Here is a 13246-nt window from a genome sequence, read left to right on the forward strand (position 1 = left end):
AAACACATGTACATCTGTCGTATATCAAAACCGAAACAAACCCCATCCCCCAGTCCAATCCTTTCCCCTCCCTCGTGAGAGGGCCATCATCTTGAGAGAAAGAACCCTCGCACAAGGTAGGTCACCACCCTCCAGCTTCCCCTCTTGTACCAACGCCCCATGGTGGTATCCGCAAAACTCCAGGAGAAGAGACTCTTCTCTACAAAGGAAAACCATACAATCCATGCAAACTCTGACATTGTCATCGTCGTATCATCTGTCGCTTCGTTCATGTCTGTGGCCGTGCCCAATCTATGCGGAGCCGTTGGGCAGGCGGGGCATCGGCGGCGGGGCAGAGTCATCGTCCTCGTCCTCGTCCTCGTCCTCGGGATGTCCCAGCAGCTGAGCGACATTCTTCATTTCGTAGTGTCTTTTGCGCAGCTGCTCAAACTTACGGTGCTTTTCGCGTTCTTCCGGAGATAGACCCGCCAGTTCTTCGTCGGCGTTGTGACCGATGCTTTCGTCGTCGACGTGGACGCTTTTTTCGCTGCGAGCCGGCGACGGCGCGCTCGCTGCTTCTTCTGGAATCGCCTCCTCCGGTTCGCCCAGCGAAAGGCCCGGAATGTCATCTTCATGGCCAGGACGTGGAGCTTGACGGCTATGACTAGAGTCCGCCATAGGATCCTCGTCATCGTCAGACGGGTCCTCGGCGGGGTCGTAGTGTTTCGCATAGGGAGTCTTGGGCTCGGTGATCTTCATGGTAGAGGAGCGCTCCTGTTCGGTCAGGTAGAGGTTGGCCTCGTCCCACTTGAGGCGCTGGGAGGAATCAGCGTCGAAGTATTCGGCCGTGTTGGACTGGCGGCGGGAGCCCGTGGGGCGGCCGCCTGAGGAGGAGCGGCGGTGGCCGGCGTTGATCTGGGTGTTGGCAATAGTGACTTCCTTGCCGGACAAGGAGCGCTCCCGCTGGGGGGAGACTGGAGGTGACCTCTGGAATGAGTTCTTCAGGATGCCTGGATGAGCATTCGTTATTAGATGGCGCCATGTTAGGATACGGCTTTCATGGCCAGGTCCAGACTCACCTCGAGGTCGCTGGGCGTTGGGGCCGGGAGGCGAATGGGAAGGAGGGTTTCCCACGGAAACATCCATGGTGAAATATCTGCGATCGGAAACGAGGGTGTCGTGGGTTTATCGGTGAAAGAGTTGAGTGCGGTGAGGTGCGTGTGAGCTAAGCAGTCTCAAAGTCAAGGTGGGCATCAAGTGCAGGCCAGGACGGTTGATGTGGTCGTCAGGAGGGGTCGTGTCGAGCGAGAGGGAGAGAATCGAGAGAACAAAGACGTTAAAAGGGTATGGCTTCAACTCGTGACGTTGTCGTCAGATCTCAGAATGTTGCAAGGGGTAGATTTAATCCTCGTGAGCAGCCCTCGCAGTAGATGTAGACGAAGGAATGGAGGCGGGGCTGGGCCAGGCGGGGCTGGATTAAGCTGCGCTGAAGGGAACAATCAAAATCCACGACATATTGACGCACTGGGCGGCGGCCGTTGAACTGAACGGGCGTGCGAGTGAGGGGCTTCCAGGGCTTTCTGACAAGTCACAGGCACTCGCTCGTTGGCTCCGGGGGAGAGCGCCCTGTTTTTACAGCGCACGTCACTGTCACAGCGGAGAGTTTTGCAGCCAATGTCACCCCATCACCACCCGTTTGCGACCTGGCTCGTCGGTACAAGTTCCCCAGGAGTGACCCAGGCAGCCCAGGGATCTGCACTCTAAATGCCCGAGATCATCGCCTGGCGCAAGTATCCCCCGGCGTGCAAGAACCTAGCGCCTTGGGTACAACTTACAACTCGCCCCTCAGCCATGACGAGCAGAAAGAATGGAACACTGAGGTGGGCTGGATCCCAGTCGCCTTAACCGCCTGATAGCCGTCTTGTTGCTCTTTCTGCTATCTTTGCTCTCCCATGGCCAGAATGTGACTGCGCCGTCGGCCGTAGAAATCTCCCTCAAGCGTGCATGTGCCATGTGAGCGGCGCGAGGTGCCATTTCCAGACACAACGACACCCAGCGACGAAGCACGCTGAGATCATCACACCACCTCGCACGCCCATCATGGGTCACATCCGCGACGTCATCGATCCTGCGACGACATCACCTTGGACTCGACCCGGACTTATGATCCGCTCTCACCTTTTTCATGGATGGTCTCCCAGGAACCCTGCACGTGAACTCATGTTAACCGGTGGGCAAAATACCATGCTATGTGATTTGGGCTATATTCATCGCACTGGCGGTACTTGGTAGTGATTCATTATTCAAATCAAACAATTGCTAGTTCATTTGCTCTAAAACCAGGGTGCGCCTAAAGAGCGAGGGGACCATCAAGTCCATCAAGTCGCGACTTTAACAAGCCGAAGCCGTATCCTCATCCGTCCTTTCCTCTGCCTCCCTCTAATACCGCACTCGCCAAAATTATACACATCTCCATACGGCCGTTAAAACAGCCGCTATGTACCGGAGCTCCCAACACTAATAGTTCGTATCCCCTTCAAGTCTCGCCCACTTGCAACATCCAAAAGACACGTCGTATAAATCAATAATTCCCAGTTTCCAAAACGCCTAGTAATCTCACGACCATCCACCGAGCCTTTTTCCATTCCGTCTATTAATAATAAACAATAAAGGAACGCAGCGTAAGTAAGAAGGGTTGAAACTGCATCTTTAGCGCCAAATCCATCCTTGATTTGGACACACTTGAACTGCTTCATGAGATGTCAATGGGCCCTTGTCCGCAAGCAAAGTCCCCAACCCTGATTGTCATTGGCCAGAGGACGACTGGGGTAGAAGCGTTAGAATAGCCAGCAACAGGTTGTATCCTGTTCGATAGCACACGCTCTTCTCTTGTTCGCCGCTCCAAATGTCCACACAGCTCCGTAGGGTGTCCAAGATGATCTGCCGGGGCGGGATCTCGCAACCCATGGCCGAGGCGTTAGCCAAAGGCGCCTCCTTTCTCAGAACGTGGACGCACGCCGTCAGGGCGGCCGAGAAAAAGTCAAGCACAAAGGCTCGACCCACCAGATCCAGCCGCTGGCTTTCTTCACCGGACCACAGCTCCCGGTAGTGAATCAACAGAGCCAGCGAACACTCGAGGGAGCCCCAATATGATTCGGGGAACATGTTGGGCCCCTCAGGGTGCAGGGCAAACGGCCTGTGCAGAACCATCAGACACCGTCGTAGAAAGATATCGACGGTGATACGCTGCAGTTGGCCGGAGCAGACACGCTGCGCATGAGCCATGAGCTCACGGATTTGAGTGTTGTATCGCAACACATCTGGATACGATATCTGGTCCTTCTTCGAGTTGAGTTGCCCGAGAATAGTCAATACCGTGGGCAATGACTGGTAAAGGACCATCTGGAGACTGTCGGGCTGTCCCCACTCGGGCATCGTCTTGAGGCTACCCAGTTCATCTGGCCGCGTTAGGGGCGGCATACCCGTGCACATCGACACCTTGATGTCCAGGTACAGAATCGTCAGCCAGAGTTTCCGTCGAGCATCTCTCTCCTTGACATCCAGTATTTCGTCCTCCGCTTCGATTCGATCTTGAGGTAGTCCATAGATAAAGGCAGTACGAACCAGCAATCCGAGGAGTGACCAGCAGGAATCAACCGACCAGCAAGTGGCATTGCACACCTGCTTTGCCACGACCATCAGAGTGAGAGCCTTGAGGGCCAGCATAGTCGGCCGGAACATGAACGGCGTTTGCATCAGACAGGCCTCTGCAGCCATCATGAGCTCGGTCGCCTGGTGAGGTTCGTCGACAGAGGCAAAGCAGCCGAGTCCAAGAACCATGAGAAATTGGGAGAGCCAGCACAGTGTTACGGCGTTAGGATCATGCCAGTATTGCTCAACCTCTCGATTGAACTGATCCAGATCGAGAATCGGATTCACGCAGTCGAGGAGGTTAATGTACTGGTTCATGTAGGTTCTGCAGTTTGCTCTCTCTCCATCAATTAACCTCGTCACGGCATCCCGTGCAAAGTACTTGGTGGCCCCCGGCGTCCCGAAGGGGAAGTTTCCGGGGAGGGTAAAGTTGGCGAGACAGGCATTTGTTGCCACGTCCTCGAGGGCGGCAGCGAGAGGTGGTGAATCGAGGGTGGACATAGCACCGATCTATGGTCTTAAGTCAGCACATGGCAAAGTATGATGATGAGATGCCTAGGAATTATGTCGTTTCTCAGAGGCCCCCCCCCCCCCCCCCCCCCCCCCCCTCCCCCCTGTAACAACGATCCAGGAACACTGAGGATCCCCTTGAGAGCCAAAGTAAATGAGAGTGAGGAAAAAATTACCTTGGTCATCAAGTCCCTCCAATGACTGGAGCCTCGGACTTTGTGCTGGACGTGCCAGGTAGCAATGGTAGCTTTTGAATCATCGCCAGAGGCTGTGACGGGTGCTGTCGGACAGGGAAACTTTCCGCCGTTGGGGCCCTTGTTGTAGCTGTAGTAGCACTCTCTCCCATTCCCGCTCGACTTGCAACGGCCGCACGGCAGTTCCTTGTCGCACTTGACCTTCAGACGGTGGCACCTCAAACAGCTGAGACAGTTGCGCTTGCGCTTGCGGATGATACGCTGGCCTGGAGCGGCAGTGCTAAGTCCCGGGACAGAGTCGAGCACGACACCCGGTTCCGCGGATCCGGGTAGGAGAACAAGGGGTTCCGGGCTCTCGGTAGAGGTGGTTGGCGAGATGAGACCGCCGTTGGACAGGCTGGCGCTGAGCTCATCTAGCAGCGGGGATGAAGCAGCGTTGGAGCTAGGGGCGGTGACTGATGCCGAGGGTGGAAATGAGGCGGATGGAGAGGCGGAGGCGGGAGTGGTGATGGGGACGGTGATGGCGGAGGAAGAGGCCGCTGCAGCGGCGGCGGCAGTAGCGGCGGCGACATCGAAGCTACAGCGAACTCCCGCCTGGAGGCAGCGGGAACATGAAGGCTTGATGAGATCGCAGCGTCGCTTGAAGTGGCGACAGCGGTCGCAAGTCTTGACTTCGCGCATATGCGGCATGGCGGGCTAGAATTTTTGGGTTATCTCGGCCCGTGGCGGGATCGGAGCGAAGCGGCAGCGAGACGCTTGGCGGGGTGATGGAGGGGAGGCAGGATAGGACAGGATAGGACGAAATGACTACAGCGCTGAGAAATGCAAGAAATGCACAGTTGTCAGTCGTCAGTTGCAGGTACAGAACTTGGTCGGTTGGTCGTTGGTCGGTTGGTTCGCTCGCTGCTGCGCGGGTTGGGTGTGTCGTGGGGAGTCTGACGGGGGGGTTGTCTGGTGGATTGGGGTCAGAGTCGGACGAACCCTTGTCGGAGGCGACGGAAGAAGGCAACGGGACGAAAGCCAAGCACGGGAAACGAGGGTGGGTGGCAAGGGACTTGAGGGTGAGGGACCTGAGGGTGACGAACCGGAGCTGACTTATGGACTTTGTTACTCGAGCGGAGGATCAAGCTCAAGCTCAAGCTCTGGAGGGCAGGGCAACGCAGCGCGGGAGGCTGTCAAGATGGCCCGTTGGGCACGGTGCACAGCTATTCCCATTCGCACTCGGCCGAGAAACGGTTTTTTTAGGCAAAAGGCCGTGACAGTGAATGTCGCAGTCGCAGTCGCTTTCGCTCTTTACCTTGGCAGCGATGGGATGGAGGGGCAAGCAAACTCGGGGGACGGGACGGGTGCTGCGCCGTAAGAAAGCAGATGTTGGCAGATGGTTGTCGGTTGTAGGTCGTGGCCAAATGGCAGCGGCACGCAGGCGGAGATGGTCAAAATGGTGAGATCCAGCAACGCGGGAGGGCGGGTTTAAGGCAAGGTACGATGATTATGGTGCGGTAAGATGGGGGATGAGGGTGGGGATGGGTACGGATTGGGGCCTTTGCTACGCTGGAGCGCTGTTGGCTGTTGGACAATGGAACCAATGCTAGGCGACGGGCGGATGGGGCGACAAAGGCTGAGGCGACGCGCGGGTGGCTGGCGGCGGCGGCGGCAGTGAGGCAGAGCAAGTGGTGGACCGCGGCGTGTGAGCGAGTACTCGCAAAGATGCGTGAGAAGGCGAAGAATTATTTGTCCAGCAACAGGAGTTAGTCGGCCTTAAGCGGACGAACTGGGCGCCCAGCCTTTTAAGAGAAGAGGACGCCCGAGTTGTTACTGTGTCAGCAGGATGAGGAGGCGGGTAAGGCGGGGACTGCGGTTCGACAGCGTCGGATTGGACTGGATTGGATTGGATCCCTTGCTGGAGCACGTTTTGGGCGGGACGCTTCCGGGCACTTTTGATGGCCCTCTTTGGGGATGAGGCGGGAGACTGTGAAGAGTGGGTGGGTGGGTGGGTTTCGACGTGAGGCGAACCGACTGGCACCAAGGTCAACAGCCGACGGGAAAGCGGGAAGCAGGTTGTGCGTGCTGCGTGCGCGCTGCGTGCTGGTGGTCGCAGGCGGGTCGCAGGCGGTTGTAGGCGCTGGCTGCCGCTGTAATAAGGCTGCCGCCGCTGTAATATGGCTGCTGCTGCTAGGTGCTGTAACAGCTGCGGCGCCCAATGTGGGTCGGCCGACGATAGCTCCGTCAAAAGCCGATCGTTTCGTCTGCGATGATTCAAGAAGGATGCGATTCTCCCAGCAAAGAGGAGGCCCTGACAAACGAATTGATTCTCTAATGAGTGAGACGAGTAAGTAAGTATAAGAAATAAATGCAAGTGCGACCCAACAACGTGGCCAAGTGAGTATAGTATATCAATGTATGAGCGACGACCAGAGGAGCCGCGGCAGACGGGGCGGGAGTAGCGCGGGAAGGGTTAGGGGAACCGAGGGTGGGCGTGTGGAGTGTAGTTTACTGGTGCCGTTGTGGATTTCCTGTCTGTGCTTCACTGCTTGTGTGTTTTGGGGGTAGCTTTGTGGTGTGATGTGCATGGGAAGGGATTAGGGAAAATCCACTGGGCAGAGCCTAGACGATGCAACGTTCACTGCTCTGTGGATTCGGGATCGCAAAGCGTGGATATGGATTGCGTGGGGTGGTCGTTGAAACGGGGCCTGCTTCCCAGACGGGCAAACTGCACCGGGGAAGCTTCCTAGGCGAGGACGAGACAACGGTGACAAGGTGACCGAGTCAGGGGACAATGCCAGGACCAGCCCACGAGACGAGCCGGCCGGGGATTTTTGCAATAAGTACGTATGGTTGAGGGGGGAGTTTGATGGAGGGGGGGGGGGGAGGGTTCTGGGGTTTTGGCTTTGTGATGGCCAGGAAGATGCCGCTAGATGGATGCCTGGAAGCTAAACATTTTAAGGTAAAGTGTATCGTAGAGAATGCAGGTATCTGTCGATTCAACTTTGAACGTGCCAGATAAGGGATGTGGGAGGATGTAGCAGAGTAGCAGAGGCAGGGGAGACGGCACCCGGCAGACGGCAGACGGCAGACCTCGAGTGGAGTGCAGGGAGCGATCCCAGCAAGGTGAGGGCAAGGTAAAGGGCAAAGGATGCTAAAAGGATGAGATAGGAAATGCAACGCGATGCATCCATGCGCCGGTTAAGTGGAATGGTACGTGTATGTGTGTGCCTGCGAGTGTGGGTGTGAAGGATGTGTGTGCGTGCGGGCGTGCGTGCATGCGTGCGTGGTAAATAATGAACGTTGAATGGTGGGCAGTAGAGGTAATATGTGACAGGTAGTAGAATAGATGTGATGGATGTAGGATGCGTAGGATGTGTCGGATGCGATGTTTGCTGAGATGAAAAATAAATCTCGATGATGGCCAACCTTGAAACAAAGAGCCTTTCCAAGATTAACGAATCTGGCTGTTGGGTGACTTTCTATCTGCCCGTTGGTCGATCACCAAATCCGGACGTAGGTTTGATGATTAACGTTAGGCCCCCAATGCTGTTGGCTGCACCTCCTCGGAACAATCAGTAATCCTGGTCTGTGCCTGTGCAACCTCGCAAGGCTGAGCGTTGGTGGAGGACGATGGGGGGGGGGGGGTCGGTGCGATATGTACGAGATAGATGGAGTCTGGCGCCCAAACGATGGAGATGGAGATGGGGGCGGAAGATCGCTGGTTCTGCCGGCAGATGACGTGAAGATCGCAGGCGAGAGGACCAACAGAAAGCGAGAAGATGTGGATTGATTCCCCAAAAAGAGGTGAGCGGCGGGAAATCCTACCACCAGGAGAGAGAGGGAAGGGTGGGTTTATCTGTCTCGCGGGGACTCAATCCTGAGAGCGTTCTTTGGGCATCGCCAAGACGAGTGGGAAATAGAGACTTGGCCTATTAGGCACACGCAGCTTGGCCAACTACTATTAACCATGCCCAAACAGACGCTACGTACGACATGCTACGCGCTATCCGCTTCATGCTTCAACGATGAGGACGGCGACCTCGGGGGGTGCTCTCTGCATCACAGTATTAGGTGCAAGCTCGCCAAACGCAAGACCAAGCCAAGCTGGGAAGGGTGGGCACGCACGCACCCGCCAGGGCCTTGGCACTCGACGTAGTATCAAACCGAGTCTCGATTGTATTCTTCCTTTTGCCATTCCCTCCACAGGACAAAAGGACAAAAGGACAAAAGGTAACAAAGACGCCAACAATGCCAAGACTGACCTCCAAGGAACAGCCAAATCCACCCGTCATCATGCATCACAGCCTCCGCGAACCAGCGGCCGTGGAGCTCTCCGTCGACTTTCCGGGCAGGGGACCGTGGGAGCCGGAGCCAGGTACTCCAGAGGCCTGAACGAAACGGAAGACGCCATAAAAGGCAAAAGCAGCCATGAGCAGGGCCCACAAAGAGGCTAAGGGAAAAAAGGCCGAGAGGAGGGAAACGCAGCGACCGGGGGGTTTAGACGTGACGGGGGGGGGTGATACTGTAGGAATGGGAAACCTTGAGGGCGAGTGAGTGTGCTCCGTACGCGCCAACGACGGGAACAGCACAATGCATGGCGACTTCACTGCTAGTGCGAGCAGTTACAGCGGCTGCGAGATGAGAACGAGGCGGACGGAAAACGCTCGACCACGCGCCAGAAGTGGGTGTGGGCCTCGCGTCTGGCACTGGCGCTGGCGCGGGCACGGGGGATCTTTTGGTAGTGGCTCATTGTGGGCGCGGGAAAAGAGGTCATGGCGAATTGGGACGGTGATGGCGGAATGGGCCTTGCGATGGTCATGGTGACACATGTGGCAGCCAGGAACATGCCTGACCGGGCGGATGGAGTAGCATCCGCAGTTCATGACTTGTTGTCCAAGCTTGTGTCTGGACCCTGTTTCTCGCCATGCGCAATTGACGGCCTCAAGCACCAGCTACTCACTCACACACACGTCGTCTCCAGCATCAAGGAAAACCCAAATGCCATGATCGCCGACGGGACGTCCATCCCAGTCTCCCCGTTGCAAACCCTCAATGCAACAACAGAACTCTCTTTCTCTGCGTCTCTCTTTGCCACCATTCGCCCACCCACCATCCAGCAAATGCAAATGCAAATGCGAATGCGGTGCCTACCTACAGCCGCGTTGCCCAAACGAGGAGCGATTTACATTTGCCAGTCTAAGCCCTGTTCAGTGGAGGAGCTCTAGCGTCTCCCCGTGCCGCCAAGCCGCTAACGGCAGAGCCAAGAATCAATAAGCTGTTACATTGTCGAGCTACCCAGCAGCAGCTCGAATCCAGAGCCAAGCAAAGGCCAGCCCGGGGGGGAGATAGGGCGATGGGGGAACGAGGGAAAACGGCTATTTGTGCCTGGCTCTGACCCAACTGCAACCGAGCTGATGATGTTCTGTGCGCCGATGCCATCGCCTACTAGCTTGCTGACGTCCGGTGAGGAATGGGGGGGGGCTCCACGTTGCTGGGATGGTTACGAGCGAGATGCAAGATTGGACCTGTGTGGGGAGTAAGACGTACGGAGTAAAACACCAACCGGGTGCATTGCATTACAGCAGCCCGCAGCGAATGTAGGTGATGAGAAGTTGCGTATGCACTCCACGCAGCCACCCACCACACGGTGACGAGTTCGCGTGTCGACGGGGTGGCTCCGCGGGCCGTCGCCAACTACTGCTGCTCGCCCGGTTGACGAATGGCCCGGGGCTTAGCGCTTGGCGGCACTTGTTAGGTGCGTAGCACGAAGCGATCCCAATACGGGCTGTGGAAGCATACCTAAGCATAAGTAAGGCTTTTTACATAATTCTGTTCTCGGAACCTGGATATGCCGTGAGTCCCTACCTAGGCATACTACGTAGTAAACGCGTTGACAGGGCAGTATGTTAGCAGGTTGCGGGTCCCGAGGCAAAAGTCTTGACTGTAATTACGCATCCGAATTGCCCCGTATTACAGATAGCAGTTCTGAATCAAACTTATCTCCTACGTATCAAAAGATCCACCGCCGGGATAGTCTTGTCACGAGGATCCACCACTTATCCCCCGCGAAAACACCATCCCCATCAACATCGCAGGTGCAATTTGCAATGCATCCCGTTCTTCCCCTCCATCTCCATAATCTCTTGGCCACTCCCCTTGTCCACCACCAAACAGCCACCAAAACCACCACCCATCCCGCAACGCCCCCCCGGTCCGTCCTGCAGCAGCTTGGCCAACCCCCTGTCTGCGGTGTGATGGGTGTGGTGCGTGGTGCTGGATGGAGGGGGTGATGGCTCCATCCACCTGCCGGATCTTGATCATCACCCCCCCATCCATGTTTTATTCCGCTCAACCAAGTCGGAAACAAGGGCTCGATTTGTTTCCGCGGTGGGACGCTCACATATCTCGCTGTGTACCAGTATTTCCACCAGCGAGCCTTAGGGGGGCTTGGTTTGTCCACATCGTGATTTCCCGCTGGAACCCCCAGCCATCGTCAAGATCAGCGAGATCCCCGGTTGAACCCTTGCCCACTTGCTCCATACCATCGGGTTCTCAACTGATCACCGCAACCAGCAAATCATCAAATAAAATCCCCCCCGTTCGGTCCGACCCGTTCCACGGGACACCCCCAGCTCGAGTCGAAGAGGTCGAGGCCCGTCCAAGCCCCAAAACATGTCTCACTGCTCTCTCGTTTTAGGTGATGATTATAGCGATCAATCACGAACAGCTGCCCTGGGCAAGACGTCCGCCCAGACCATAGCTTAATGAGTGAGCGGGGCTTGGAAGTTTTCCACTTGCCAAGTTGTCTAGATGCTCAGATCGACTTGTGTTTCTTCTACTTTCGGCCTCGTTTAAGTCTGTTCCCTTTTCTGCCAGTCAGAGAACTGGCAGAAAGACTGGGTCCAAGACAGCATCAGACAGGGGTCGGGATATGATGTCGTCTGGCGAAATGAAGCTGACCCGTCGGCGAGCCACTTCAGCACAACATAGTGCTCGTAGCGCCTTTGGTCTTTACCGGGGCAAATCAAAAATTAAGTCCTACTACGTAGTATCTCAATTCTAACCCAGCTTTCGATTTCGCCAAGCCATCGATATGGCGTTGGCAATGACTACTAGATATCATAATCATTCTCTACAGACGGTGCATGACCCTATCATACTATGCACTCTGTTTGTGCTCAAACCAAGGGGGCTTCCGAGACGTTCTAATCTATATTCATTCTCCAAGTCACTTCCGGGTGTTCCCTCTTCTGTGATCTCTACAGTTCGTTGCTTGGTCATCTCCCCGTCCCCAGCCACCACTCCTCCACTATCCGAGTTGTGCATCTTGCCATCCCTATGTACTGTCGAAATACGTGTGTCTCCAAATACCCAATACCACGGGTTGTCTTGTTAGCCAATCACCAAATAAGATATACGTTCGTGGCAAATTTTACAGCTCATGGTCCAGGGACGGCAACGGTGTTGAGATTAGACATATCGACACAAATGGGTTCTTAACGTCAAGTAACATATCCGCGTTAGTTGCCAATGGTGGGTCCATATTCGTCATCTTTGTGGCAAGAAAGAAGGTAAATTAGATGGAGAAAAAATTGTTGGACATGCTTGGAAACTAAATGAGAAGTAACACAATCTCGCATAATAACCAGATCAGCGTCTCTACAATCGTGTTATCTCCCTCCAGTACATGAGCAGTCGTGAGGTTAGGTGCCGAGGTAAGGATCTGAAACTCTTGGACTATAGTAGGAGAGTATTATCAACAGTCTTCTTGCGTTAGCCAGGGACCCCCCTGTCCCATGTCCAGGAACTTGCCGTTCGTTGCGCCTCCCTCGCAAATCCAAGATCTCCATTGGAGCGACTGAGTAAGTTTATACCTGGTGGCCCACAACTTTTCGATGATTGTAATTCTTCGTACCAGAGCACCCTTCTCAAGAACGCAGCATCAAAGTCTATCACTTGTCGGCTCAACTGTACAAAAGCAAGTATTTAATCTTATTCCCTCACCAAGAGCCGCTCAGGGCTCTCAAGGTTTCGTAAAGTTCCCGAAACCCCAAAAATGGCCTGCCTTTAAGTTTGAACTCGCTCACATCTTGAGTTATGATAGCAAAGTCAACGGTGTCCTCCCCATAGACACGACTCAGTCGATACACACAATTGAGGGGCACAGGGCCATCCACCGCAAACTCTTTCCCACTAGGTAGTTTAGGAAGGAGATTAGGGAGGTGTACCGTTATCAACAACGCCAAGATGGAAAAAGAAGATCGACTGAGGCCAGTGTCAGTCGGACGTTAGCCTAAATTGCCATTTGGGCCCCTGTCGGCATGGTCAGAATCTGCTGTGACTGCGAGGTTTCGAGCTTGGGATAGCATCGCTCGTACAAAATACGTCATTTTCACTCCGATCGACCGGCAAGTGGGAGACGAGAATGAAGCCGATGGACGTTTGCTTGTCCAATCCCACCGCCGATAGAGTATCAGCGACATGGGAAGTGGCCAGGGGGGTCGACAAGATGTGCGCACTATGGAGTGCTACGTAACTAAGTCGATATGGAGCTGGATCTATTCCAAAATGTGGGGGGAATGGGTTGAATCGTCTCTTGTTTTCTCCACGATGTGCCCTCACATTTCATTCACCACAATCAGAGACTGCGCCGAGCTGGCCGCCGAGACTCAAGATGCAGGCGGTTCACTCGTCACACACAACCTTGATGCCCGTCCGCCAAGCAAATAGCGAGTCTCATTGGCCAGCCAAGCCTTGGCTTCCTTGGCTGTACCAAGTTCGCGCCGTAATTGTCGTACTACGCAGCGGACAAAGTGGCAGTGTCAGTTTTAACTCATCAGCAGCTGCTTCGCCAAGTTCGCCAAGTTCGCCAAGCAACGCCCGGTCCCTCGCGTCCAAACGATGGAGCTCAGCATCTTGAGCTTATT

At 55.2% G+C, this 13246-nt stretch overlaps 3 protein-coding genes across 3 annotated transcripts; 1 reads left to right on the forward strand and 2 right to left on the reverse strand.

Moving 5' to 3' along the window:
* Position 1: 1 nt before the first annotated feature.
* BGZ61DRAFT_515184 (uncharacterized protein) lies at positions 2-1562 on the reverse strand. The gene is made up of 2 exons (XM_046252234.1): positions 1059-1562; positions 2-989 (listed from the first exon to the last, which is right to left on the reverse strand). Exons 1-2 carry the CDS (start codon positions 1123-1125, stop codon positions 292-294), a joined length of 765 nt encoding a protein of 254 aa, XP_046108779.1. The 5' UTR covers positions 1126-1562; the 3' UTR covers positions 2-291.
* Positions 1563-2784: 1222 nt separating this feature from the next.
* Positions 2785-5024, reverse strand: BGZ61DRAFT_491466 (N-terminal binuclear Zn cluster-containing protein; the record flags this gene model as incomplete). Its single annotated transcript, XM_046250434.1, has 2 exons — positions 2785-4140; positions 4317-5024. The coding sequence occupies 2 exons, from the start codon at positions 5022-5024 to the stop codon at positions 2785-2787; spliced, it is 2064 nt and encodes a 687-aa protein (XP_046108780.1).
* Positions 5025-8344: 3320 nt separating this feature from the next.
* BGZ61DRAFT_474618 (uncharacterized protein) lies at positions 8345-8773 on the forward strand (the record flags this gene model as incomplete). Its single annotated transcript, XM_046248588.1, has 1 exon — positions 8345-8773. The coding sequence occupies one exon, from the start codon at positions 8345-8347 to the stop codon at positions 8771-8773; it is 429 nt and encodes a 142-aa protein (XP_046108781.1).
* Between the last annotated feature and the right edge of the window lie 4473 nt (positions 8774-13246).

Source organism: Ilyonectria robusta, assembly GCF_021365365.1.
Source record: "Ilyonectria robusta strain PMI_751 chromosome Unknown BGZ61scaffold_4, whole genome shotgun sequence".
Taxonomy (NCBI): Eukaryota; Fungi; Ascomycota; class Sordariomycetes; order Hypocreales; family Nectriaceae; genus Ilyonectria; species Ilyonectria robusta.